The sequence below is a fragment of the Rhamphochromis longiceps genome, linkage group LG6 (assembly GCF_057381845.1).
Source record: "Rhamphochromis longiceps isolate RC_006_pf linkage group LG6, R_longiceps_female_GT1.1, whole genome shotgun sequence".
NCBI classification, from domain to species: domain Eukaryota; kingdom Metazoa; phylum Chordata; class Actinopteri; order Cichliformes; family Cichlidae; genus Rhamphochromis; species Rhamphochromis longiceps.
Genome location: NC_140562.1, coordinates 24508561 through 24535027, shown reverse-complemented (window position 1 = coordinate 24535027; position 26467 = coordinate 24508561). Strand labels below are relative to the sequence as shown.

The following is a 26467-nucleotide window of genomic DNA, read 5'->3' as shown; positions in this document are numbered from 1 at the left end:
AGAGCATAGCACTCAGCTACTGTGCCACTGCTGCCACACTGTTCACCTCACAGTGTCAGAGTCTTGACATGATAGCCAGACTTTGTTTCACCGTGCTGTATGTTCTTATATATCTTATATATAAACTAGTACAGATGTCTTTTCTCCTGAAATGACTCACAGATGTGCAGAAATGTCTTTAAGACTTCATTTTAAAAGCACACATGTACACCTACGCTACTGCAAACGTTTCTTGTCCCATATCAGGTCATCAATGCTGCACTCACTCTGGCTGCCCGCCCCCAAAGCAAGGTGGCCCAGGACAACATGGATGTTTTCAAAGATCAGTGGGAGAAACAAGTGCGCATCTTGACTGAGGCTGTGGATGACATCACTTCTGTGGATGATTTCCTTTCTGTGTCAGGTATGAGCCAGCACAAATTCCTCACAGACTGACTGATTGAAGCAAATGTTCCACATGCTCCTGATTTTCGCTTGAAGCGAGTGAGTTATTGAGTGTTGTTGCTTGTGTTCTCTGGTACCAAATTTTCACAAAAAATCTCTATGGAGGCTTGATGTGAAAAACAAAATTACTATTTAGTTAATAAAAAATAAGAAATCACAGCATTTGAAGCAAAATACAGTGAACTAGAAAAAAACCATCAAAAGGCAGAAGAAATTTTTTTTTTTTTTTGGACGGGGGTGGGATGGTGTCCAAAAAAAGCAACAGGTATTAAATTTTATCCATAATCAACATGTTTCTTGGAGAAATAAACTCACCAGTATATCCACACTCACACTGTCATCTTTTCTCTCTCTCTCACTCTCAAGAGAACCACATCCTTGAGGATGTCAACAAATGTGTAATAGCTCTCCAAGAGGGCGATGTGGACACTCTTGACCGAACTGCTGGAGCTATCCGGGGCCGAGCTGCTCGCGTGGTCCACATCATTAACGCTGAGATGGAAAACTATGAGCCCGGGGTCTACACCGAGCGTGTGCTGGAGTCCATCAAGCTCCTGTCTGAGACTGGTTAGTGCGCTGTACACAGAGCCTGTGTAGCTGCAGAAGATCCACAATGAGCCATAGCTTAATGTATTACTAGTACGATGCATACACTGTGCTTCACCCTGTGTCAAAATATTTTGCTGCAAGCTTTTTGGCAAGCCAAGCTACTTTTAGGAATAGCCTAACATATAGAAACACATACGTATATGCACCCACACACACACACACGCGCACACATGTAGAAGCTACATTAGTTCACCAGTCTGGTCTCACAGATACGACTTGACTGCTTCTGTGTCCAGTGTCTAAAGTTTTGATTAGTTTCCTGGCTCTAACAGAAAGTCTTATCCGCTCTCACTCTTTTATTTATTCATTTACAGCCTCTGTCCAATGTCATCTTCCAGGAAAGTTGCATTTGTCTCAGTGCCAGGCCGATCAAACAATGAACACATTTCCAAATCCTTGTTTAGGAGACAACTTTGAATTCTTATATTGTCTCAGTAGTTTTTACCTCTGAACATACTGGGGGAATTCAATCAGCAGCACAAGGGTCAAAAAGAAAAGCAGATTGTAGATATATATTACAAAAATTTAATAATAATAGTAAAAAAACAAGGTACAACAGAAAAATGCTTTTAATATGGTGCTGGAATACCCGTTGTTGCTATAACAACTTCAACTCCTCTGAGAGGGCTTTCCACAAGGTTTGGGAGTGTGTTCATGGGAATTTTTAATTTTTAATTAAAATTTAATTTTAATTATTCCAGAAGGTCAGACACTGATGTTGGACAAGAAGGCCTGTGTTGCAGTCTCTGCTCTAGTTATCCCAATGGTGTTTTGTTCATCCATGTTTTTATGGACAGCTAACAGCTGACTGTGGAATATTTAGTAGCGACGAAGCTTCACAACTGGACTTGATGCACAGGTGGCATCCTATCACAATGCCACGCTGGAATTCACTGAGCTCCAGAGAGCGACCCATTCTTTCAAAAGTGTTTGTAGAAGCAGTCTGTATGCCTACCTGCTTAATTTTATACACTGTCGCCATTAAAGTAGTCGAAACACCTGAATTCAGTGGTTTGGATGGGTGAGGGAATACTTTAGACATTGCAGTGTAGTATATTGTAGATCTGAGTCTACTTCCTGACTGTGGTTACAGGAAACAGTGTAACATATACAGAAAGCATCTGTGAAAGTGAGTATGTACAGGAGGTGGTAACATCAGCAGGGCTGAGTACACAGTTAGTACAGCCGGCAAGCCCAGAGGAGGAAAACATGTATCACTCAGTCACCACCTACACCACTTAAAGCTAAACTTTGACATTGCTTCAGCGCGTTTGCAACGTTTCCACTTTCAGCGCAGGTGTTGAGCTGCAGCCTAGTATTATTTGCGAGTTGGAAGAAGGTGAAAGCTTTTGCAGAGTTCTTGACGATATGTGCACCGGTGAAGACGTGCCACATGAAAAATGCAGAGAAGTCTCAGTAGAAACAATTTGTTCATTTTTGCCAGGGCCGTTCACGTGACAACTCCAAATGTTACAGCGATTGTTCATACAAAAACATTCCTGCAATACTCAGAGAAGCAGACTGGTGACAGTTTCTGTTTTTAATGTGATTTTGTGTTACTTTGTCTTGTTTACAAAGTTTCTAGACACAAGCAAGGAAGATAGAAAATGTGCAGCGTTTGCTATGAAATACTGTCTTAGCCAATCCCTTAAAAATATACCATAATACGCCTTTAAAATGTGGCATCATGAAAGAAGGCCAAACCCTCCCCCCCCCCAAAAAAAAATGCAGGATGAAAGGAGAGAAGTAATTTAGCAATTAGCTGTCCACGAGAATAAAATCTGACCACAATCCCTTTTCACATCAGCACAGCAGCAACTCCCCTCCTTGTTATATTTTCTCCATTCTCACCCATCCTTCCGACTCGGCTTTCTATCTCTCCCATTAGAGCCCATTTAGCGAGGTGGTATATCTATTGTTTCGCTCGTTACTTTCATCTGCCGGGATAATTGAGAGACACAATCAGCTCCCCTCCCTGCTAGCTGATAAGTCGCAAACAGCATTAGGTGTGCCACGTGTGTTCACACCGCCATCTGTCTGAGACCCTCTTCTGGCGCTGAACCCCACCATAACAGTCTACTTACAGTATTAGTTATATGGTACTTTAAACACATTCTGTTCACTTATTGCATGATTCAGTTTAATTGATTGGGGTAATTAATTGATAGAGTTCAGCGGTGATTATCTTACAGACACTTGAGGTCAATTTTGTATGACTCTAACCTCGTCACATGCTTTTATTAATCCTCCATGGAGCAAGAGTCAGCACTATGAAGAAGCATTATGTCAGTGTTACTAACACCAACAAATCGAGAGCTGTTGATGGGGTGACGTCACTTACACAGTTTCCTACTTCACGCAGGCTGTATTTTGCAGCGTTTTTGATAGATGCAGGGCGGTAATTTCTCCTGTAAATTTAGCACTGTAGGCAATGAAAGGAAATGATTGTTAACTTATGTAACACTTCCCATTTTGCAGATGAGGATTATGTGTGCGCGCAAACTTTACACTGTTGTTCGTGACAGCCTCAGATTTCAGGGGAAAGAAAAAAGTAAATCTAAAGGAAATACATTTTCACACCTTGATCTAGTTTTTGGTTTAGATTTAGTCAACTGTGGTGACCTTGCACTTTGCTATACCCACAGATAAACAGACTTGTTTAAAACACAGGTTCAAGGCGACTTCACATTAAGGTCAGGGCTGAGGTGATTTCTTCTTCACAGAAAGAATATGCACCAAACAAATTTTTGTTGCGTTTGGGAGGGCTTCTGTCTTTAATTTTAACAAGGTCTCCTCATGATTTGGGCGCTAATTGAGACGTTAAGGTGGGGAATTAGCAACCGTGTTAGACGAATGTTTCATTGGCTCCATATTTCTCTTTGATGAAGAGCTGTTGTGTTTCCCCTTCCAGTTTCCGTCTTAGCAGTAGTTGGGGGGTTTTAAGGGCTACCATGCACATCTGATCTGGACCATAAAGCACTTATTGATCCTTGTGAACTTTTGCCTCCCTCTCCCCTCCGTCCTCACAGACCTGATGTCTATGGATTTGAACACAGTCAAGGAGAAATCTATAGCAAGGGGGAAAGATGATTAAGTGTAGCTGAACAAAGGGAAGGGATATAGGACCACACAGTTTTTAGAGGGTACTGAGCCCAATTAACTAGACTCCACCAAAAAATCAATAGCTGTCACCAAGGATTTCACTAAGCGATTTGCGCAAGGATTTTAGTGGAATTCATTGATGTGTTCTCTTTTTCTTAACTTTCCTCCAGTGGTGAGCATGTGTAAAACATTTATCCCTTTACTCTGTCTCTGCAAGTGTGTGTGGGTGTAAGTGTGCGTATGTGGGTAGTTGTGTGTTTTGCGTTGGCTATTTGTGTTTTTATTGGACTGCTCCTGTGTTTATGCCCACAGCCACTCATGCCAATCACAGCCACTTGCCTTTCTTTCTGACAGCTGGCACACAGCGCTCATCACAGCTACCTACCCTTTGACCTTGTCTCAATTTGCCCATCCCTCTTTCTCATTTCGAGTGTGGCCAGATTTATGCCGAGGCCAAAACACAAGCAGCCAAGGCTCACAACTCATCAGTGCAAAGCTTAGCTATAGATTCCTGACAGACAGTCTACACATGGGCCCGGGACTGAAGCGTGTCCTTGAGAGAGAGAAAAATCAATAGCCTAATGGGAAAGTGGTTATGGCTTCCCTCTCTTTCCTCCTCTCCCTCCTTCCTTACTGATACACTATTCTGCCCACTAACTGCCTTGGTTTAGACTAATCTTCTCCTCAAAAGAAGGGACAAATTTTTAAGTTGGTCATTAATGTGGTGCCTGGAGAGGGTAGATTAAAAAACTGATATATTGCCTAAGTCAGAGTGCCATTTAGGTAGCAGGGTGATGTTGCTCCTTGTTATTACATCAGGGCACAGTAAATAGGATTTAGCCAGGGTTTTGCAGTGAGTGCAGTGAGTAATAACACACACGGACACACTGCCACCCACATGTCATGCCTGTAAATCAGTGGATCAAGAGCACTAAAAGGAAGTGCATCAGACACTAAGGCTCGGCTCATACCTGGCGCATTAACATGCGCCTTCAGTGATCTGATCTCAAGTAGAGTGCTCAAGCTACCACTTCCTCGCTTTATATGCAGAAAAGGAAAAAGGAAGCCTGCAATTGTTTCTGTTTGGAAGGCTAAATGTCAGTCCAGACCACCGGAGTCCTTAACTGCCAAAGTTTCCAAGTGTAGGACACATTCACAGAGATGCACGTGCTAATGGAATGGGTCCATATGCAGGAACAATCTGCTTTTAATGACTCATCAGTGTGTTGGGCACATTCACACATGTACCCAAAGAAGCCAGTTGTTAATGCCAAGTGGAGGGTCTAATGAAGAAAACTAAAGACCTTTCATTGACTGTGTCTCTAAAAAATAACTGTTAAGGGGAAATGTGGAAGTGAATCAGTGGTTTTTATCATTTTTTTTAACACTGAAAATGGCGTTTTTTATATGGCCCATAAGTGTACAACACGGTTGTTGAGATAAATGAGTTATAATTTTTGAATCTGTGTCTATTGTTTTAATGATAGGAAAAGAGTCTTTAACCAGAATGTGAAGCAGATGGCAAACTAAGCTTGCAAGGAGAGGAGGTGGGGCCTTTCAATCAGTGCGTAAAGAGAGGCAGAAGTTGGGAGAGAGTACTGATGAGGAAATTGCTATGAGAATAGCAGTGCAGTAGGAAGAGGTAGGTGGAACAATTTAACCAAGGTTAGAGTGAAGGAGAGGAGACCAGTAAGCAGGAGGAGCATCATATACAGCACATTCTCTTTGTGGTTCGACCGCCGATCATCAAAGCTGTTAAGTTCAACGTTTTCAAAATTAGGAAGTGGCTATGCAAGCTGTGTGGATATCTTAAAGCGCATTTAGTGATTTTGCTTTATGTAAGTGCAGTAGCATTAGATTTTAAAGGCCTTGCTGAGTGTTACGTAGTGCATGCCAGAAATTAGCCTTTTCCCATTCATCACCTGCACTAAATTGAGAAAACACAGTTTTAACTCTAGAGAATGATCTGATTGAACAGATAAATTGCAACGCTCTTGAATATCTAGCCAATATGAGAGAGGAAGTGGATCTGACCTCTCATTTGGAAAACACTGATTGTTTCTTTTTGGTCACATTTTTGTGCCTACCTGTGCAGGGAATTAATACAAGCAGCAGATAAGGGGCGATGCTGCTTGGCCGTAGTGCGTGTAGGACAGGGATGAAGGTTAATGACAGTAATATGTTTTATAAAAGCTTCTATAATTTTCAATTTCGTGGGCTGCTGTTATTAAGCCCCTAGCTATTCTTGACGCACCATGTTTTGCAACCCTTCCCACCCTGTTTCCTCTCCCATTCTGCTTTTGTAAATTACACCAGGCGAATTATGGTCCGACTAAAGAATTAAGGTTTAGTCACATGGTATTTCGTGTTTTCAAACATTTGCCCTTTTCTCAAATTCTCATTCGGTCACACGTTCCCTGTTTGAATAGGTGGATGTGCTCATTTAGCAGACACCAGTGTACTGTACTAGGAGGTTAGTATTTACGCTTGTTTTTATCTCTAGATTGTGAGTGTTAATCGCATTACCAGAAAACAAAACTGTACCACTGGTCTCATTGTCTATATGAATCACATCTCTGGCCTCACTGGCTTTGAAATAACTGTGCCAATTACAGTGACGCATGACAATTACAGCTCACCAAATGGGCTGAGGCTTCTTGAGGAAAACATTTTATTCTATCATAGTGAGTGAACACAACACCATCCACAGCCAGAGGCAGATGGCAGGGTTTTTTTCTTTTTTGTTGCTTTTTTTTATATAACTTGTGCAGGGATGATGGAAATAATATTAAAACAATGCGCATGAAATTGTTCATGTGACCATCATTAATTCAGCACTGTTCCAATTTCTCCCTCTGTATCCCATCAATAGTTGTCAAAAAACTATACATTTGAATACTGATAAGGTTTAAAGCCTTACCAGTATGAGAGTTGCTGGCTAGGCCTTATCCCTACCAGTGTAAGTGTAGTAGTTTAGTAGATGCGTTTGGTTTATGAATGCAGATTCCTAACCAAACTTGCAACCCTTGATAACGTTGTGGCAAGATCTGACAACTGCTGTTCACAAACGCTGTCCATCTAATCTGACTGAGCTGGAGCTGTTTTGCAAAGAAGAATGGGCAAGAATTGCAGTCGCTAGATGTGCAAAGCTGGTAGAGACATACCCTAAAAGACTGGCAGCTGTAATTGCAGCAAAAGGTGGTTCTACAAAGTATTGACTCAGGGGGCTGAATAATTACACACACCCCACTTTACAGTTATTTGTAAAAAAAAATGTTTGGAATCATGTATGATTTTCGTTCCACTTCTCACCTGTACACCACTTTGTGTTGGTCTTTCACGTGGAATTCCAATAAAATTGATTCATGTTTGTGGCTGTAATGTGACAAAATGTGGAAAAGTTCAAGGGGACCAAATACTTTTGCAAGCCACTGTATTTGAAGTTTACACAGCATCATGTGACCCAGAAAGAGTAATATTTCAAACTCTGCCACTCTGCGTTCCTGTTGCTGACACAGGTAACATTGTGGAGTAAAACTTAATATATATTACTTTGTGAATTAATAGTCACACTTTTGGTTTGCACGTTATGTAGCAGCTTTAAATGTCATGTAATAACGTGATAAAGTAAATACCATGTAATTAAATAATAAGCAGTACCCAAGTAATAGCTTAGTATTAACGATGTGTCTGTGTTATATTGTCTTAGAATGTAAGTAACAGGGCAATAAAGAAAATGAAAACAATAAGTAAATGGGTGGATAATTGTAAGAGTGGTAAACAATGGCATTATATTTTTCCTGTTCTTTGTAGAGTTCTATCACCTGTCCCTCTAATGTCTCATGTCTCTTCGGAGAGTCTAAAGTTAACAAAGAAAGTAGAAAACCCCTGTCGAGATAACCATTATCTTTTAATATTTAGAATTTATCAAGTCAGCTAACAGAAAGTAAGGCAGCTCTGTCAAACCTGCTTCATACTACAGCATTGCTTGGGAGTGCTTTTATTTTTTGTTGTTGTTTTTTCTGTTTTCTTTTGAAACAGACTGTGTTGGGGAATTGTGGAAAGAATTGATCTGAAACTGGATAAAATGCAACTTTGTTGCTGTGATATATGATATCTTACTTTAATATCCAAAGTCTCTGTCTGTCTGTGTGTTTATTTTTTGCTTTGGTCGTCAGGAGTTGAGCAAACCACCTAGCAACAGGCTAAAATGATCCGTTTTTGTTATTTATGCATCACTAACGCTTTATAAAAGCCTCACATCATTTACATTTCACAACACTATGATCTAATTTATATCAGCAGAAGTTGAAATATCGATTGTATGTTATGGCACCATCACACCGCCTAGCAACCACTTAGCAAAGGGTTCAAATCTACCACCCCTTGTTTTTTTACTTCTCTCACTATGATTAAATTGCAGTTTGCTATCATCATCAGTAGGCCAAACAATGTTGTAACATGCAGGTGTAGTAGTGTCACACAATATAAATAATTGTGTTCAATATGCACATGCTTATTTTTTTTTTATTTGTTTGTTTTGATTTTTTTTTGCCACAAAAGTGCAGAAAAAGTACCACAGATTTGGAAACCTTGTTCACAAACTTGTACTTGTTAAAATTTTCCGTCCGAGTGGGCCAACGTCATCGATTTGGAGATATTTTTGTGTTCACCTGTTGAATGTAAGTGCGTGCTTCTGTGCAGTTTTGCTGTGTGTTTGATTGTCTAAATGTAGCCGTCTTAATTTGAATCTTGTGGCTTAGAAATCAGGAACTGTGCAGATTGTGCTGTTTAAATCTTGTTAAACATGGCACAGGTGCGCACCGTGTTAGCTTTGAGGTTTGAGGCATTCATTGTACTTACATAACTTCTCACTTAAAGTATGCTTAAGCTTAGAGGGTGAAAAAAATCCATCCCTACATGGTCACATTTAATTCCCTTCATCATTTTTCAACTGGAATGAGTGAAATTGCTCCTTACCATCAGCAACTTTGCTCATTAAGAGCACAGAGAACATTTAAATATTTCTATTTAAAACGCCTTCCCAGCAATTCCCAAAAGCCTATTTTACGCTTCTCCAGTAAGTGGATTAAACTGAATTAAAAATGAAAAGAAAAGGGGAGAGACTTTTTTGTAGTGCCTTTTATGTTTGATGAAATATACCGTATGTTTTATATCAGACAAATAAGCACACTGCAGATTCATACACCTTTAGTGCAAGCTAGTTAATTGATTTAGTTCACTCTTCATGTCAGAATGAGGCGAGAGTGTGGAAGATGCTAATAAAATCACAAACATGGCTCTCTGGCCAAACTGCAATACCTCATTTGTCTTTTCCACAGTTTTTCTTATCTCTCTGTGCTCATTAGAGCTGTCTTCTCCTCTAATGATGTTGTCTTAAACTATTCATAGTATCAGCACTTCAAAAATCCACTCCATTGATACACATTTGTTGCTTATTACTTCTAAAGCAGCTGAATGTTTTTTTCCCTAAAACACATAAAACAGTATGTCCTTCTCTTTGTCTCACCCAGTCCTTCTGTACATAAAGTCATTTTCTAATATCTATTCCGGATTCAAAGAAAATACTTTTCTATTTGTGCTACTGTAATGAAATCAAATGTGATGGTGGGTTTTTAGGCTTTTGTAGTGTTTGAAAAGAGACCCACAAATCTACAGTAAATGGACACCTTTTTCTAGCTGGCAACTGGCTTTCTAGGTAAGCCTTTGCTTTTGTTATGATAATTTGCTACAGCACAAAGTCCATAAGAAGAAAAAAAAGTACATTATCATAGCTGGAATTCAATTATTGTGACACAACAGGAGATTACTTGGAAAGGTGGCCTGCTAAATATTTAAAACCTTCAGTCTGTATTTTTGGATATTAAACAATGTCTATTCATATTCAGCACAATTCATTTGAAGACACAAAAACATAAAGCTCTTCCATCAGGTCTAGCCAATGGGTACCGACAACAAAACCAACCATTTTTTATGGTCAGTAGGGACGTTTCTTTTGTTGCTTGGCTTTTGTCTGCCTCGAAAAGACTTTGATGAAATTGTTTCCCTTCGTCGGCATTGTGAATTGACAGGCTGAGCTCGCGTCCTTGCGCTGTAACACTGAAGCACACAGACATCTCTGAGCGAGCTCCCAGGTTACGCACACATACATACACTTCCCCGTGCCACATGGCAGCAAACACACAAACCGATCTGGGAGAGACAGGTCAGTCTCCGTGCCGGGTAAGCCGATGTGGAGTAGCTAATTGATGTGCAGTGTGTGAATGGCATATTGTTGTTTATAAAGAGGTTTAGGGTGACATTCCAGAAGTGAACACAGACTGATGAAGAATGTGCTGCGAGACATTTTGAAGACAGTGGTAGCCATGTCCTTGGATAGAGAAACAGCACAGTCATAGCTGTGTTTTCTTATATATTTTCCTTTACTTAATCATAATCCTTCACCTATCATAGAAAAAAGTGATAAACCCATACCTCCTGTCTCTCTTTTGTTCTCTATCTCTACTTCCATTACCTCTTTCTTCCTGCAGTAATGCCCCGATTTGCTGAACAAGTGGAAGTAGCTATCGAGGCACTGAGTATGAACCCCCCACAGCCCTTTGAGGAGAACGAGTTCATTGATGCATCCCGTTTGGTCTACGATGGCGTCCGCGACGTCAGGAAAGCCGTCCTCATGATAAGGGTACGTCCATTATGTTCTGCAAGAGAGCAAAAGGGAAAGACTAGCTGAGATACTTTGAAATGCTTCTAGAGCTCAGCGATAGTGTCAAAGTGTTTTGAATTGCCCGTCAGAAAAAAAAAGCAAATTGCACCAATTTCCCATCTTCTTCTGTGTATTCAAAATATTTGATTGGGTTTTTTATTTTAAACATCTGAACAGTTTGCTCATTTCCTAATGTTGAGCTTATTTAGTTTGAATATATGCTTTTTTGCAGCTTCACTACCATTAGCATATTTTAAATTTGGTTTAAATATCTGTCTTGTTGAGGTAATAACCTGTGTTTTGTGGGGGGTTTCTATCATAAAACCTGTTACATTAAAAACTTCCTGAATCTACTGGTGAACATGACAAATTTGTGCTTTTTTGCTATTCATCACAGGGACCTTATTCCCACTGAAAACTGTGCTGCTGTCTGTCTTGGGTGATAGTGGAAGTTTTGTGACAAAAATACATCCGCCCTAAGGATGAAGAAGCGCATAATTGAAATCTTCAATTCTCATTTGGAGTGTCACCACTGTCACATGATCTGTTTTATGACTCTGGCAGAACCCTTGACAGCGTGTCACGATAAAACGGCTCCATAACAACAAGATACCAGCTCTGCTGTTTCACGTACCAAATCTGATGTTACAGTATCTGCACCCCCACCCCCCCCACCCCAACTGTCCCTCCTCTTTCACCACGTAATTCATTTATTCAACTTTATGCAGGCTGGAAAGTTTCCCAGTTCAGCTTCGGAAAGAAAAAAATCTAATTATGGAAAATAATTTGATGTTAGTAAATAATGTAAAACAGGCAGCTTTGAACTGCCCGGGACCAGCTGGCTTTATAATCCTATCCAAGTACAATTACTTTCTGGGGAAACAACTTGGAAGATCCTTGCTTTCTCTGTCGTCTGACTTCATTGTATAAATAGCAAATGTTGGTGCCACGTGTAATTTTTATTTTATTTTTTTTAAGTGTACTTTTTTAAATTTTTCCCCCACTTAGACCGAGTAATAGCTCCTTTAGAATTTTTACAGCACAGATCTCATGAGCAGTCAGCGGATTAAGAAACCAATTCTCCACAGTGTTTAAAAATTGAGGCTGAACTTGAGTAGAGTGGAAAGTTATTATGAAAGTTCTTGGAAACATAGTTTTTGTCCAGGCCTTTATGTACCCGCAGACACATGCACGCAGGATTGCAGGGGGGGAAAGTAGTAAGTATTGCACAGAATGGAAGAGATATGAAACTGAACAATGGGTGGAGACTGCAATATAACCAATATTTACGCAGTGTCCCAGTCTCAGGAAACTGACCTACAGCCTTTCTCACCTAGAAAGTTCAAACTTACCAGACATTCAGATTAAAAATGAAATCAATGAAAGGAGCTGCTGTGATCTGATGGGGTTAAGTTGTTTCATGGCCTGTGTAAATGCTAAAATGTAATCGTAATAGCAGGCCTCTTTTATTGAAAGATCCTTAGGATTGTTAAAATCATTACAAGGTAAATAGCAGAAACCTATACACATAGCAACACAATCTCCAAGGTAACGCAACCTCTGAGTTGGCACCCCCACGCAATGACCTGATTGAAATCAATGAGGGGGCTGCTTTTGTTTTGTTTTTTATTACAGTCTTAATGTCTGTGTGATCACAGCTCTAATCAGACTTTTTTTTTTATTGACGAAAAGCAAAACCGATCATCTTCGCTGCTGCACATTCACACAGCTGGCTCTTTTCTTTTTTTTTAAAATTGGCTATCATGAATAACCTGTCTCACAAAGATAGTCAGCAACTGGTTCCCTTATCCTGGATATTTTACCCGAGACTTAAACAGCTGCACCAGCAATACACTGCATTTAATTTGTGACAGGATAACACTGTCATATCTATAAAATGAAAGTAAAGAAACAAGATCCTATAATTTAGTGAAGCTACCAACAAAAGAAATGATTAAAAAATGATTTTATGTTCAATAAAACAGTAAAATAAATGAATTGTATGCTAGCTAAATTGTAGGTGTTTGCAGTAGAATGAGTTGATAAAACATTTGCTTTTATAAAACCTATTACAAATGGATATGCACGAAATGGGCTATTATGAAACTATAAAGAAATTGTATTCCCACTATTGTGAGCAAACAAACTGACTTGAATTAAAGAATGGATAATGAAGCTCCATATGGCCTGAGATTTGTGTGAATAAATTATAAGTAGCAAATTTCCAGTGTGTAAATGCTCTTCCCTTTTGCCTTTTATTTCCTTAGTTCAACGATGCAATTAGGGCAGAATGGGCACATTTTTTATTTTTATTTAGAGAATAATCATATCACTGATTGAGTTGAAAGAAAATCATTCGCATTGTACTAAAATTAAGAAGGAAATTTAGCACAGTTAAATGTAGGCCTTCTAGCAACCTGTGGTACTTTTGTGGTCCTGTTTTATACTGTAAGTGCTCCTTTTGAGAAAAACTAAACTACTGTTAGTTTATTATAATACCGATATAAATAACCAGGCAACACTATGCACTTCACAAGCATAGCTGTGACAGAACTGTGAATACAGGCTGTCACCATGTAAGAATAATTTTACACAGATACATGTCTATATTTGATCCTCTGCTCCACAGAACCTAAGCCGCCCAGCTGTGTTATCATTGTGATGCTGTTAAAATTAATCCATCTGCGTTAGATCAACTACTTGCTTTGAAGTTACCTGGCAAACTAACAGCCTTTGTCATTGGGACGTCACTTAAAAGACAGCAGAGAGGAATAACGATGCTTATTAATGATTGAGTCACTCGCCTCGTACAGAAAACACATACAAAGTTATAAACAAACTGAAGCAGATATTCTCTCATTTCTTCTTCTTGCTAATTCCTCTGAATTCTTTATTTGATGAAACACACAGGGATTTTTCCCCAGCTTTGAAACTATTTTAGCTTTGAATTACATTAAGAACTTACAATCACTGCACAGCAGTTTTTAAATCTTATGCCAAAAAAAAAAAAGCAGTCAGGATTCAAACAGTAACTTAAGAGTTTGGCTAAAGACTTTAAGTCAAAATGTTTCAAAGAAAATTAATAATAACACTGATTATAATATTTAAGCGATTGAAACATATTGGTAGCATCTCTGTTATGCTCATTTGTAAAGAGTTTTGACTTTGAGCTTTTCTGTTTCACAAATACTCTGCTGCACCATCGCTTTCCGCCCCAAGCTGCTTCCTCCCCTTAACTGACTAAAACTTGGCAGCCCTTTTTGGCTTCCTTTTTAACATCATTCTGTATAAACTGCAGTTACAATCAATGATCTTGTGGAAATGGGTCCAGATATTTACCTGTGAATAATGCACAAATGCAAGTTGTTCACAGATTTATTCTCCTGCAGTTAAACAACATGCTTTGGGACATGTTACAGTAAATGTATTCGCAGATGACTTTCTCTTTCCTCCCAGTTATCTTTTTAGCACTCAGTAAATAATGCATAAATCATTATGGTTGTGAATTTGATTTGGAAATACCTATTGGATATGGTTTTTAATATGACGGAAGACCTTACATAGGAAAATGGCAGAGACAATTAACTTTTCAGGGATCTTTAAGCCATTCTCTACGCATCAGAAGGACATGATTTCAGCACATTGGGGCTTGAAAGCAGAAAAAAATGCCCTTTTCAGCTGTCTATTTCAGTTTGTTCCCTGATCTCTGACTTTATCTCTGTCTTTGTGTTTGCTGCAGACACCAGAGGAGCTGGAAGATGATTCTGACTTTGAACAGGAGGACTATGATACTCGCAGCAGGACTAGTGTCCAGACTGAAGATGACCAGCTTATTGCTGGACAGAGTGCCCGGGTGAGTGGATGTTCACATCCCTTCTGTGCTGCAACTGCTCAAATGCACATCAACATCAAAGCTGACATAAAAAATAACATATATTTGTTTTGGGTAAAGAGTAGCAGAAATACCAAAGTGACTATAGTGTTGCTGCTTTGTATACATTCGTCCCCATTCCCTGTCTACTCATAAATTGATTCATCCAACTGTGTCCATTTACATAGCATATAAGTCCATTTAAATGGTCCTAACAAGCTGTATTATTTTAAATAAACACCGTTCCGGGATGGCAGGTGTAAAATTGCAATCACAAACACAAAAGTAATTACCAAATTCCCTTCAGACACTAGCCACAACACAAAATACAGTGCAGTGCTGAGCCAAGGCTTCAGTCGTGATCGCCATGGTCTGGGCTTTGTTTCACATTAGTGATTTTTCACTTGGGCCCAGCTTAAAGGACATTAAGAGGGTATCAGTGCTTGCTCCCCTCCAGCAACACACACAGAGACTAGCGGTGTGTTGCATGTTGAATGGATTGTGGATGGCAGGAGTGCGACTTGGCCCGACACCTCTCTCTGTGGCAGAGACCTGCATTATCCCGCCCGTGTCTCTCCACAGTGTGCACGCATGGGGCTAATGCATAAAAAGGGAGAAATAAAACACATCAAAACAGCAGCTTGTTATAACTGAATGTGCTACATGTGACATGTGGTGTCTGCTGACAGGTAAAACAAAACAGCTAACTCATGACTACTGAACCCTGTGCTGGACAGTAGCCTGTGTGACAGGAACTGACTCAGTTAGACATTTAGTCGCAGTAGTCTACTGGTCATGGCTTCAAAGTAAGGCCGTTATCTGGTTTTTTGTTTGTTTGTTTCTTATTTTTTCTGGGGTGGGTCATCTACTTATCAGAAGTTCAGTGGTTCGATCCTTGGCTCATCCAACCTGCACATCTCTGAACCCCGAGTTGACCCCAATGCATTCATTGTGTGCTTTAACATTAGGGCAAAAGTGCTTCAAACTACATAGAAAAAATGAATGTAAAAGTAGGTGAATGAGGATTGTAGTAGGAACGTGCTTTGAGTGCTCAAATTGAGTAGAAAAGCACTCTATAAGCACCAACTCATTTACCATTATTGCATTTTAGAAACTAACCCATAAGTGGAAGTTTTCTATGAGAACATGTTGTATAACTTTTCAATATCATCACATGATTCCTGCCAACAAACCCTTGAAAACAGAACCGAAAAAATCTTCTTCTTTTTTTTTTTATCATTGCCTTGGGTTAGCTAAAGATTATTTTCATAGTTTAAAGAGAGAAATGCAGAAGGAAACAAATAGGCTCCTGTGGGCAAAGCTGCATATCATGTTGAACCATCCACCCACCCCAACCTCTTCCCTCCCACATTACGACTCTATGACACCATCTTGCTACTTCTGCCTTTGCACCTAAAAGATGGAAGTCACAATCAATACTGGAAGTGCTTGTGAGTGAAATTTAATTACAGCTCATATCAGGCATCTGATCGAACACCTGACACTGTTTTATTTCTTAATAAAGCACCCAGAACATCAAGAACTAGCAGCACGTAGAAGAAAATGTTTAAATGACTCAGAGAAATTCAAATGATATATTTTCCATCCTTAAAAACAGACCAATAATGTACACTTTATATACAAGCATGGAAGAATATTTTAGATTTGATTTCTGTCAAGAGAACAAATGTCAGTCAGTTCAAATGAAGAGTAAGAATTTATTCTAATTATGAGGATTAAGAACAGGCGCAGGCTTTTGGGTGCACAATAGCCGATCCAGCACTGTAGGGGTCCTGGGTGCGAAGTACTTTAAGTTTGCTGTATGTATACTCCCACTAAGGCACCCGCAGTGTAACGTTGCGTGGCCATCTGAGCTTAGATGCACCAGCCTTTGCACACAAAGGAGCTCCACAGCACCAAACTGTTAACTAGTTTTCCTGGCATTCAGCTGTGATTTGAGTGGGCAGCTCTTCTTGGAAACAGTCTGAAGTCACAACATGTCCCTTTGTCATAACTTATTACTGCGATATAAGGATATAAGGTGGTTTAAATCAAAAAGCCATATATCACAGCGGGTTATCAAATGTGATTACTCGTATTTGTACGTTGAGTTTGCATCGTCATGTGCCTTCTTAGTATCTGGCGTGCTGACAAAGCCTCTCACATAGTTAATTGATATTGCCTGTTTTACTCATGGTTACTGTTATGCCCTCAGAGCTTAAACATGCATGAGGCAAGTGCATTCATAAAAGATGTTTTTGCTGTGAACCGCTGGTGATCTGCCCAGTCTGCCTCATCCAGTTGTGTCAGGATAGAGCTTGCTATCCTCTCACGGTCATGCCAAGTCCATGCTAGCGAGCTGTGTTTCTATTCAAAGAGACAAGAGAAAGCGTAATCTGGTTTTGCCATAGGAGTTGACACGAGCATATTGGGGTTTACAGTCACGATCCCTCCAAGGCCCTTCAGTATGTCGTATCACACACAGGACACAGGCATGATATCTTCAGTAAGTTCCTCAATCTCTTTCTTTCTCCAAAGAGAGGGGGCGAAAATCAAATTAAGTCTAGGGCAGTCCCAGGAGCCTTTGTTCCCCAGGCTTGTGTGGTGCTCTGCTTTTCACTTGTATTATACTTTTGCATAAAGCCAAGTTATTAAAGCAAACATGTATAATGAGGGGGCAGAAAAACACAGAGGCGAATTGGGTCTGTGTATAGTGTCTCTTTCTATCAGAACATGCCGAAGCAAACTCTGCTGCTATAACAAGCCACAGATAATGCACGGGGAGCCAAACATAAAGCACCCCAACACACGGCAAACATTTCTTAACACTGTGATTGGATAACAGCTGATAGGTCATCCATAAAATTGAACTCTGAGTGTCTGGGCAGTTTATTTCAAATGAAACAAATTAAAGTCATTTCAAGATGCCGCACTTGGTGAAGAAACCCGGAAAGCGCTCTAATCCCTGCAGACGTAGCCGAGCCGCAGAGTGTATTGGCACAGAACTCCCTCGGCCGGATTTGCCACTATGTTAAGCTCCAGAGGCCCGCTCCTTGTTGTTATCAGTAAAGTAGGGAAAGGGATTTGGGGATAAGTGAATTCTAGAGTGCAGGATAGAAGGAGGAGGAGGATACGACGGTGTGTGTGAGTGTGCGCGCGCTCATGTGTGTTTGGCAGGGGGGGGTGCTTCACCAGGGGCCCTTCCTGCTCCCCTGACGTCCCAATTGGCTCGTGTGTTTACCCCTGTGCTTGCAGCTCTCTTTTGTGTTCAGAACCTCTTTCTCTCTCTTTTCCTCCCTGACGCACTCTCTTTTGTCACGCCGTTTTCAGAGTGAATCGGTATACTAACCAAATCCCTCACTTTCTCTCCTCAACTTCCCCTGATCCCTAATTTTAGAGAAGGAATTTTCACTCTAAATTGTTGAGTTCAAGAGACTTTTTGCTCCCTTTAGTTGTTTAGGAGAGCAGTTTCACTTCGTTTTATGTAGTTTCTACAAGCAGAAGATGGGGAGAAGGAAAAAAAACAAACATTTTTGGTGCATCTAGAGGATCGCTGATTCTCAATTTACATTTTTATTTCCCTGCCTCATTGCAGTGGCATTTTGCAAAACCATACCATACCATACCATGTGTTTCTCCTAATGGCGTACTCAGCCTTTTTGACACTGGCAGCATACCATTCAGTATAATAATAGAAATAAGTGAATTATTGATGCCTCAACAGTTGGGTGCAGGAAAGATGTGAACAGCAAAGATGATAATGACCACCTTCGAGACCTGAGGTCAGAGAGCTCTGCCTGTCACAGCACAAGCACCAGTGTCCCTATTACTGAGGCAGCACTCACAGTGCATTATATTTTTGGCCACACTAAGATGTGAACATGTAATCAGCAAGTCATATCCAAGGGGGGGCTATTGAATCGTCAGACCCCACCTGCTGAGAGCACAAGCACCTTTAACGAATCTGGACTAAAATATCTTTTGTTGTTCTCAAGATTATATTTGTGAATACTTGAAGTATTATTCAGACTCATTTGAATTTAAGAACAGGTTGCAATTCAAATCAGCAACATAAATAAAACTTTCTTAGAGCTGAGAAACAGCAAGCGGTGTTACATAGAACAAAGCAAAAAAATCAGCCGAGAATTTCGAGAATATAAATGTAGAATGTGGCTAAGTGTTAATACTTGGCATTTAGACTTTGACCTTGTCATTTCCCACATGAACACACCTGAGGCTCAGCTCAGCAGGTTGTGACTTCCCCACCAGTGGACTGTGGGGTTTAAAAAGCTTTTGAAATGCTGTAAGAACAACTGTAACACCAGTGGCAGCGACATAGATTCAGGTCAGCGAGAAGGAAGCAGGTGTGCATGAAAAGAGTGAGCAGAGCAGTTCATGCAACATATTAGTGTGGCCACCATCCAAGAATTTTAAACTCGATACTGATGCCCACAGAAATACTTGATCCTTGACACCATTTTTGATATCATGGAGGGGGGGATGACATGTAATTATGAGGCTTTTTTTTAAAATTGTTTTAAAGATTAGAAGAAAACAGCAACATTTTTAAGTGGCTTACACAGTCCAAAAAATGTATATTAAAATAACTGTACGGTTATTTTAAGGCAATGTGTTAAGATGTGTTCAGATTAAGATTCTTAGGTAGTTTTGAAGAATAAATTGAAAATTAAAAACAGCTATATTTGAGGTTGTCTGAGGTGAGGCAGTGCCGTGCTGCTGGTGACTTGGCTCCATGTTTTCATTGCTGATAAAATAAAGTTGTTAAAGTAGGCTGTGACTGTTTCTGGGTGAGTTTCTTCCACGTCAAAAAAATGCCAAAATAATAAAGAAAAATAGACACAGTATCCTTGTTTAATTGGCATAAATTCGTCCCATTTTAATGTATTAACTTTTTTATCATGTAGCACAGTTTTTACAATTTCTGCAAATTGCCATCCATAAAAAAATCATCATTGGGATGCTATGCGACACAGACACCGCTTTAAGAACCACTCGTGACTCTAATAAAATAATACAAATCTCCTTGGTGAACTAACATTTGGACGTGTTTTTGATGTGTTGACGAGCGAGTGCAAAGTCGATGTTCAGCCAGTCAGCGGTGCCGAGGACCCAGAGCCCCTGAGCAACGCGCGCAGGCATACCTGCAGTGCGAATAGAAGTTTGCCCTGCTGGAATCACTTGTGTGATTTAAATGGTTTATTCCTCATTGTGCAGTCTGAATACATAGTAACTTGGTATTTGTTTTAAGTATGAGCAGTGTTTTCACCCCACATGCTGTTAAATGGGATTTGCTTCAGCTCTGTTGTTTGTGTGTCTTGGCACAAGCAGCAGAGGAAATCTACACTGGGCTTGAGGGGGCTGGTTTTGCTTGTTTGTTTATGCCGTATGGGCTTTTTTCTTTCTTTTCTTTTTTCAAGCTAACCGCCATCAAAGCTTTGCAGCACCCCGCTCACAAAGTGATCAGTAGGCCAAAGCTCATGGACGCATCTGCTGGCCTCTGATGAGAAAATTGTGCCTCCATGCTTCCCTATTTCTGTCTGTAATTTCAATTTTCTCTTTTTCATTGTTGGCCCTCTCCCCTATGCTTATTCGCTTTCAAAGAATTTCAAGAAGACAAGTCGTCTATGGTTTTTCCCCCCTCCCGTTTCCCTCCTCACGCATCTACCAGGGGCACTGAGCAAAGTGACGCACTCGCTCATCAAGCTCGCCCCAGACCCCCACACACCAGCTTTGCTGTGAGAGAGGGAATAAGGAAGAGGGAAAGGGAGGAGTAGGGTGATTATTTCATTAAGAGAATGGCAGTTCTTGGGGGGCAGTCAATAATAGATGAGGTTAAAAAACAATGGTGACTTTCCTTTTTTCACTGTACTCGTTTTCTCTCTCACCCTCTCGAGTCAATAGAATCGACCTAATGGAAACCAGGTTACTCTTCCTTCCATCTCACCTCCCTGACATAATGTTGAACAAATGCATTATTCATTCTCTGGTCTAAGAAGCAAGGTAATTATACATTTATCTCCCAAATAATACTGGGTCCTTACTGCTCCTGTGACCTTGCCACAAGATTTATGCCATTTTGGACCTGCCCCCAAAGGCCGCTGAGAGAGCAAATGTATTCTCTTGGAAGGAGAAAAAAAAATGAAGGCGAATAAAAAAAATGGATTTGCTTTTTATGGATATAAGATGTCAAGTGGTTTGAAAAGTTCCAGTCATTAAATATAAAGTTTAGAACTTTATTTTGAAGTGTTTCAGAGGAGCAAGTCATCAGACCCCAGATTTAATGTTTAACTTTTGTCCAAGTTTTTGTTGAGTGGATAAAAAAGTGTACCAGAAGGGAAAAAAATGAACAAATGGTGCAACAGCTCTTTTATAAATGCCCTCTATGCTGTTTCTCTTAGCATAATCCCCCTTTCTTTCTCATTTCCTTCTCATTCTCTCCTTCCCAACTTTAGCTCTCTCCTTTATTTTCTCCACTGTTTTTTCCCTCATGAGCCATCTTCCCAATTTATTCAGCTCAAATGTACCCTTTCATAATATCTTCCTCCTCCTCTAATGCTTTTTGCTTCCTTCATACTCCCGTGTTGCCTGCAGGCCATCATGGCACAGCTTCCCCAGGAGGAGAAGGCAAAGATTGCTGAGCAGGTGGAGAGCTTCAGACAGGAAAAGTGCAAGTTAGACGCAGAAGTTGCCAAGTGGGACGACAATGGCAACGACATCATTGTGCTCGCCAAGCAGATGTGCATGATCATGATGGAGATGACAGATTTCACCAGGTAAGAGTGACACACAGTGGACATTTTTATTTTAAATGTGAAAATTATGCAGATGGAGATTGTTTGAAAAGCAAACTATATTCTGTTTTGTTGAAGGCAAAAAAAGCACTTTGTTATGATCAGACTGTAATGGTTGTCATGGTTCAGAGACGGGCTATATGTTGACTCCTGCTTTTTTTTTAAAGCCATCCTTAATCTGAGCGTTCAGACAGTCACATTAACCCTGCCACAGTACTTAAGCCACCTGTAGTTCGTGATCCGTAGGTGTCCTCAGGACCACATTTTGCCACGATGACACTTACTCACGCGCACAAACACTCACAAGGTGAAAACAATACCGGTCACACCATTGCGGCTGGTGAAAATCAGAACCATGATTAGTCATGAATGTTTGTGACTGCGGTGCTGTGACTGCACCGTTATTACTTGGCAGTGACCCCGTTGACTCACGCTGGCATGAACAAACTGAATGGAAGTTTCAACTTCCAGTGACTAAAAATGAGACATCAGTGAGAGGCAGGCACAGTTCTCTTATCCACATTAACTCTCCCCTTTGTTGCAAAAAAGAAAGAAAAAAAACCCAAGTTAGATCACAAACGATCTGGTTTCCTCTCCTGTATTTTTTCCCTTTTACCGTAACTTCTCTGAAAATTCATGTTTTGCTTTTAAAGCATAAATTGTTTCCTTCTTGGAGGGTGCTTCAAAGCATGTCTCCAAGATGGATCATTAGGGATACAGGTAGACTGTATTTGTTTCATCCATTATCTGGGAATGTCTTTGTTATTGTATTGTGTCATATTTTTAATGCCACAAACAGCAAATTAGCTTCCCTACATGCCTGTGCAGCACTGGGGTGAGCGCAGTCTTTAAAGGGAAGCTCTGCATGCCTCCTGCCTCTGCAACTCCACCCACCATCCCTTTTTTCCCTTCTTCTCTCCTTGAATTTTCCCAGAGGCAAAGGCCCCCTGAAGAACTCCTCAGATGTGATCAACGCGGCTAAGAAAATTGCAGAGGCTGGTTCGAGGATGGACAAATTGGCCCGTGCTGTTGCAGATCAGGTAGCTTTGCAACTCAGTTTGTGTCTGCTTAGTTTAATTTTTTGCCATTATACACGTACTTTGTATCAGACTAAATGTGTCTCTGACTGTGTCACGGTTTCTGGCGGAGGAGCAAATTGTGAATAAGCCGGCATGGCCGATGGAAATCTTTACTGTGGGCATTGATGAGCCTTGCCGAAGCAGCAGGGTGTGTTTCTGCATGACTTTGTCTCCCAAAGGGACCAACACTGAGAGAGCAAGACAGCAGAACCAAGTTGTGTCTTTAATATAATTAGCTCCCAACCGAGGTGTTGCATTCATTATCAGATGAGTACCTCTCTAAAACACGCTGACAGACCATTTTCAATATCTAATCAATCAGCGCTGCGCCGGGGGAAGATGGAAGTGAAAAGCAATACGTGTGTATGTTGTGTATGTGTGTGTACAGCAAATGAAGTGGGAGGTATTTCAAAATGCTAGCAGCACTCCAGGTAATGCATAATGTTCTTCTTCATTTCATCTGTCTCTAATAAGAAGTGAGAATAAACTTAGGCTCAAGACTCACTGATTCATTAAGGCAGCCTGTTGTCATTGTAATTGCTGCTGCTGTTAGCTAGCAAACCTTTGGAATAATTATTGTTGGTTTCACTAACACACACTGGGCTTCCATCCATTGCTGCTTAGCTGAAGAAATGAAGCTAAATTTTAGAGTGAAATCTTTTTCTGAAGCCTCCATAAAGCGTCATGCATCATCACACACAGCCACGTTAGTGAAAAGCACAAGGTTTTTATAAGTATAATCTCTATACTTAAAGTTTATTTTATATGTTATATGCATAATAAGTGTGTACATCCATGAAAACTGACCAGATAACATTGCCACATACACTCACTAACCACTATATTATGTATTATTCAACTTTATTCACTTTGTTGTTCATTTTATTGTCCAGTTGCTTGTTAATGTCAATATCTGATCAGCTAGTCCCATGGTAGCAGCTCAGTATGTTTAGGCAAGGTCAAGACAAGCTTTGAAGTTGAAACGGAGCATCAGAGAGGGATTTGCAGAAGGTGATTTCAATGCCTTTAAATGTCGCATGGTTGTTGGTGTCAGGCGAGAGGGTCTGAGTATTTCAGAAACTGCTGATCTACTGGGATTTTCCCACACAACCGTCTCTAGGGTTTATAGGGAATGATCTATAAGATATTTACTGCTGCTCCCCCAGAAAATATCTAAGGAGCAGCAAGTCTCTGGGTGAAAATGTTTTGTTGATGCCAGAGGTTGGAGGAGAATAATCGGACTGCTCTGAGTTGATAGGAAGGCAAAAGTAACAAAATAACCAGTCACTACAACCAAGGTATTCAGAAGAGCATCTCTGAAATACACATTGAACCTTGAAAAGGATGTGCTACAGCAGCAGAAGGGCACACTGGCTGCCACTCCAGCTAAGAACAGTAAGTTGAGGCTACACACAGGCTCACCAAACTGGACAATGGAAGACTGGAAAAAAGTTGCCTCATCTGATGAGTCTTGATTTCTGCTGCAGCATTCAGATGATGAACGAGAGAGTCAGCAGCTCAGGCTGGTGATGCTGATGTAATGGTGTGGAGGTATTTTCTTTGCAGACTTTTAGTACCAAAGGTCTTTAAATGAGAAAACCCTTTTGTTGTGGCCTATGACCTAACCTTCTGGAAAATTAAAATATGCTGAAAAGCTATTTAGATGTCCGACATCTTAAAAAAGACCAAAAAAAGGAGAAAAGAAATAACCTTTGTAACATTTTTCCTTGGATGTGGATTCAACCAAAGAGGATTTTGACCAACTCTTTTAAATGTTCTTTATCTTGTGCCTTCTTGTGACAATATGTGATTTCACAACAATATATCAACAAGCCTTCTGCTCCTACCACAGCACAGAATGCCCACTAGTTTTTAAGGCTGCAGAGTATGTTAAGCTTTCAGCGGCCCAGAAGGAATCTTTAGTCAAAGCTGGCACTTTTCTGCTCGTGTCACACTATCCTGCTCTCCAGACCATATTGCACTACAGAACAAAGTTTCAGGCTCTTTTGCATGTTTCCATGTGTGAAAACATTTGCCTCTGTTTGGTGTCGCGTATGCTGTTGAGAGAAATATCTGGGACAGAGACTACAAAAGAAGCACGGATTTGTATTTGTGTGCCTTTGTATTCACTTCTTGGCTCGTAGACTGCCAAGTGATGATCAGTGTTTAACAGGGTTTAGGTAGGAGTGAATCTGTCACATGGCAAATCACTTCCAGAGCCTGTGTCTGAATCAACAGTTGCCGTAATGAAAAGAGCAGGTGGCTTGCCATTTTTAATTCTCACTTAAATGTTTCCTAGACCAGTGTTTATTGAATATTCAGAACCTTCTGCTACACTTCCAGGGACATCAGCACTGTGTACTGAAAATAAAGTGGGACTTGAGGACCTTTTCATTTCCAGCATGTATTTATTCTGAAGGTTCTCATGTTGGGCACTCGGTCCATTTGCTGCCATGCCATCTAGTAATCGGAGTGAGTTAATAAAAGTTAAAAGCTGAAAAGTTTGCTTATATCAAGCATCTTAATGGAATTACACAACAAATCAAATGACCTTTATTGTTGTGGATAAAGACAAGTGTTTTGCATTCGCACATTGTAGTCAGTAACCGGTGCTTGTCGAGAGCGCTGTGGCATGACAGTAAAAGTAAAGCCTTCTCCGCTGCATTCAGACAGGTCCCATAAGTAGCAAACCTTGTCACCATGACTCCACGTCAGCCCTATTGATGAGCACATGTGAGGCAGAAGGCAATTCAATATGGAAGTGGGGGACTTTCATAGTCGTTTGAGCACAGCACATGACATAGAAAAAAACCCTAGAGGCACTTCACCCCATTTCACTCCAGCAATGTCTTTTTTTCGACTCTATTTCTCCCTCTTCATTTTCTCATGGTGCTTGATTTGTTAACCCCTACATGCATACTAAAGATCTAATTCATCATTTCATTCAGTTTAAGCGTCCAACACCCCGATTTTCCTCAAACCGTGTCTCTAATCCAAATGTGCATTTTTTTCTCTCTTGAAGCATCTTTTTGCTTGTGTTATGTGTTTTTAACAGTACTCTGAATGCACATGTTGGCAAACAAAAACTGTGTATTTTCCAATATAGCACAGTGGTATTGTTGTCCCACTGTTGCACAACAATAAAGCTTATGTGAACACAGCCAGGAAAAATTCCCTTTTAACAGCAAGAAACCTTCGGCAGAACCAGGAACAGGGAAGGGCAGCCATCTGCCGCAACAGGTTGAGGATGAGGGGATGGAGAACAGACACGCTGTGTAAGACAGCCAGAGATTAATAATAACTAACGATTAAACACAGAGTGGTATATAAACACAGTGAGTGAATATGAAATATTCAAGCTCCCGGCAGCTTATTGCAGCGTAACTAAGAGAGGATTCAGGGTCACCTGATCTAACAATCATTATAAGCTTTATCAAAAAGGAAATTTTTAAATGTAATCTTAAAAGTAGAGAGTGTGTCTGTTTCCGCAAGGCATACCCATTTAAAGACAGGAAGTGAGCTTAGAAGACATAACTGAAAGTATTTTTAAGAAAACAGGAACCTGATGCACCTGATGAAAATATGAAACATTTATTTATAACAACAACAAACACAGACGCAACAATAACGCCACAAAGATGCTAATTACGCATGAATAATAAATGCAGTTGATGAATGAAAAGCATTAAACATGAATGTGCCGCAAATTAATAAATACCAAAAAGCAGTAGCCGTCACCTCAAACAGCAGCTGATAAATGGAGTTTGGAAATGCAGCAAAAGGTAATTTGAGGTTCTGAAAAGCGAGTAAAGTTGAGGGAAAACCG

General features: G+C 40.3%; 1 protein-coding gene across 1 annotated transcript in view; it reads left to right on the top strand.

Moving 5' to 3' along the window:
- ctnna2 (catenin (cadherin-associated protein), alpha 2) overlaps positions 1–26467 on the top strand; it is a 340484-nt gene that overhangs the window by 304486 nt on the left and 9531 nt on the right. The window contains exons 11-16 of the mRNA XM_085409840.1: positions 247–403; positions 811–1011; positions 10707–10858; positions 14619–14732; positions 21363–21544; positions 22497–22602. Of these exons, the coding sequence (XP_085265966.1) occupies positions 247–403; positions 811–1011; positions 10707–10858; positions 14619–14732; positions 21363–21544; positions 22497–22602 (912 nt within the window). The remainder of the gene's footprint in view (positions 1–246; positions 404–810; positions 1012–10706; positions 10859–14618; positions 14733–21362; positions 21545–22496; positions 22603–26467) is intronic.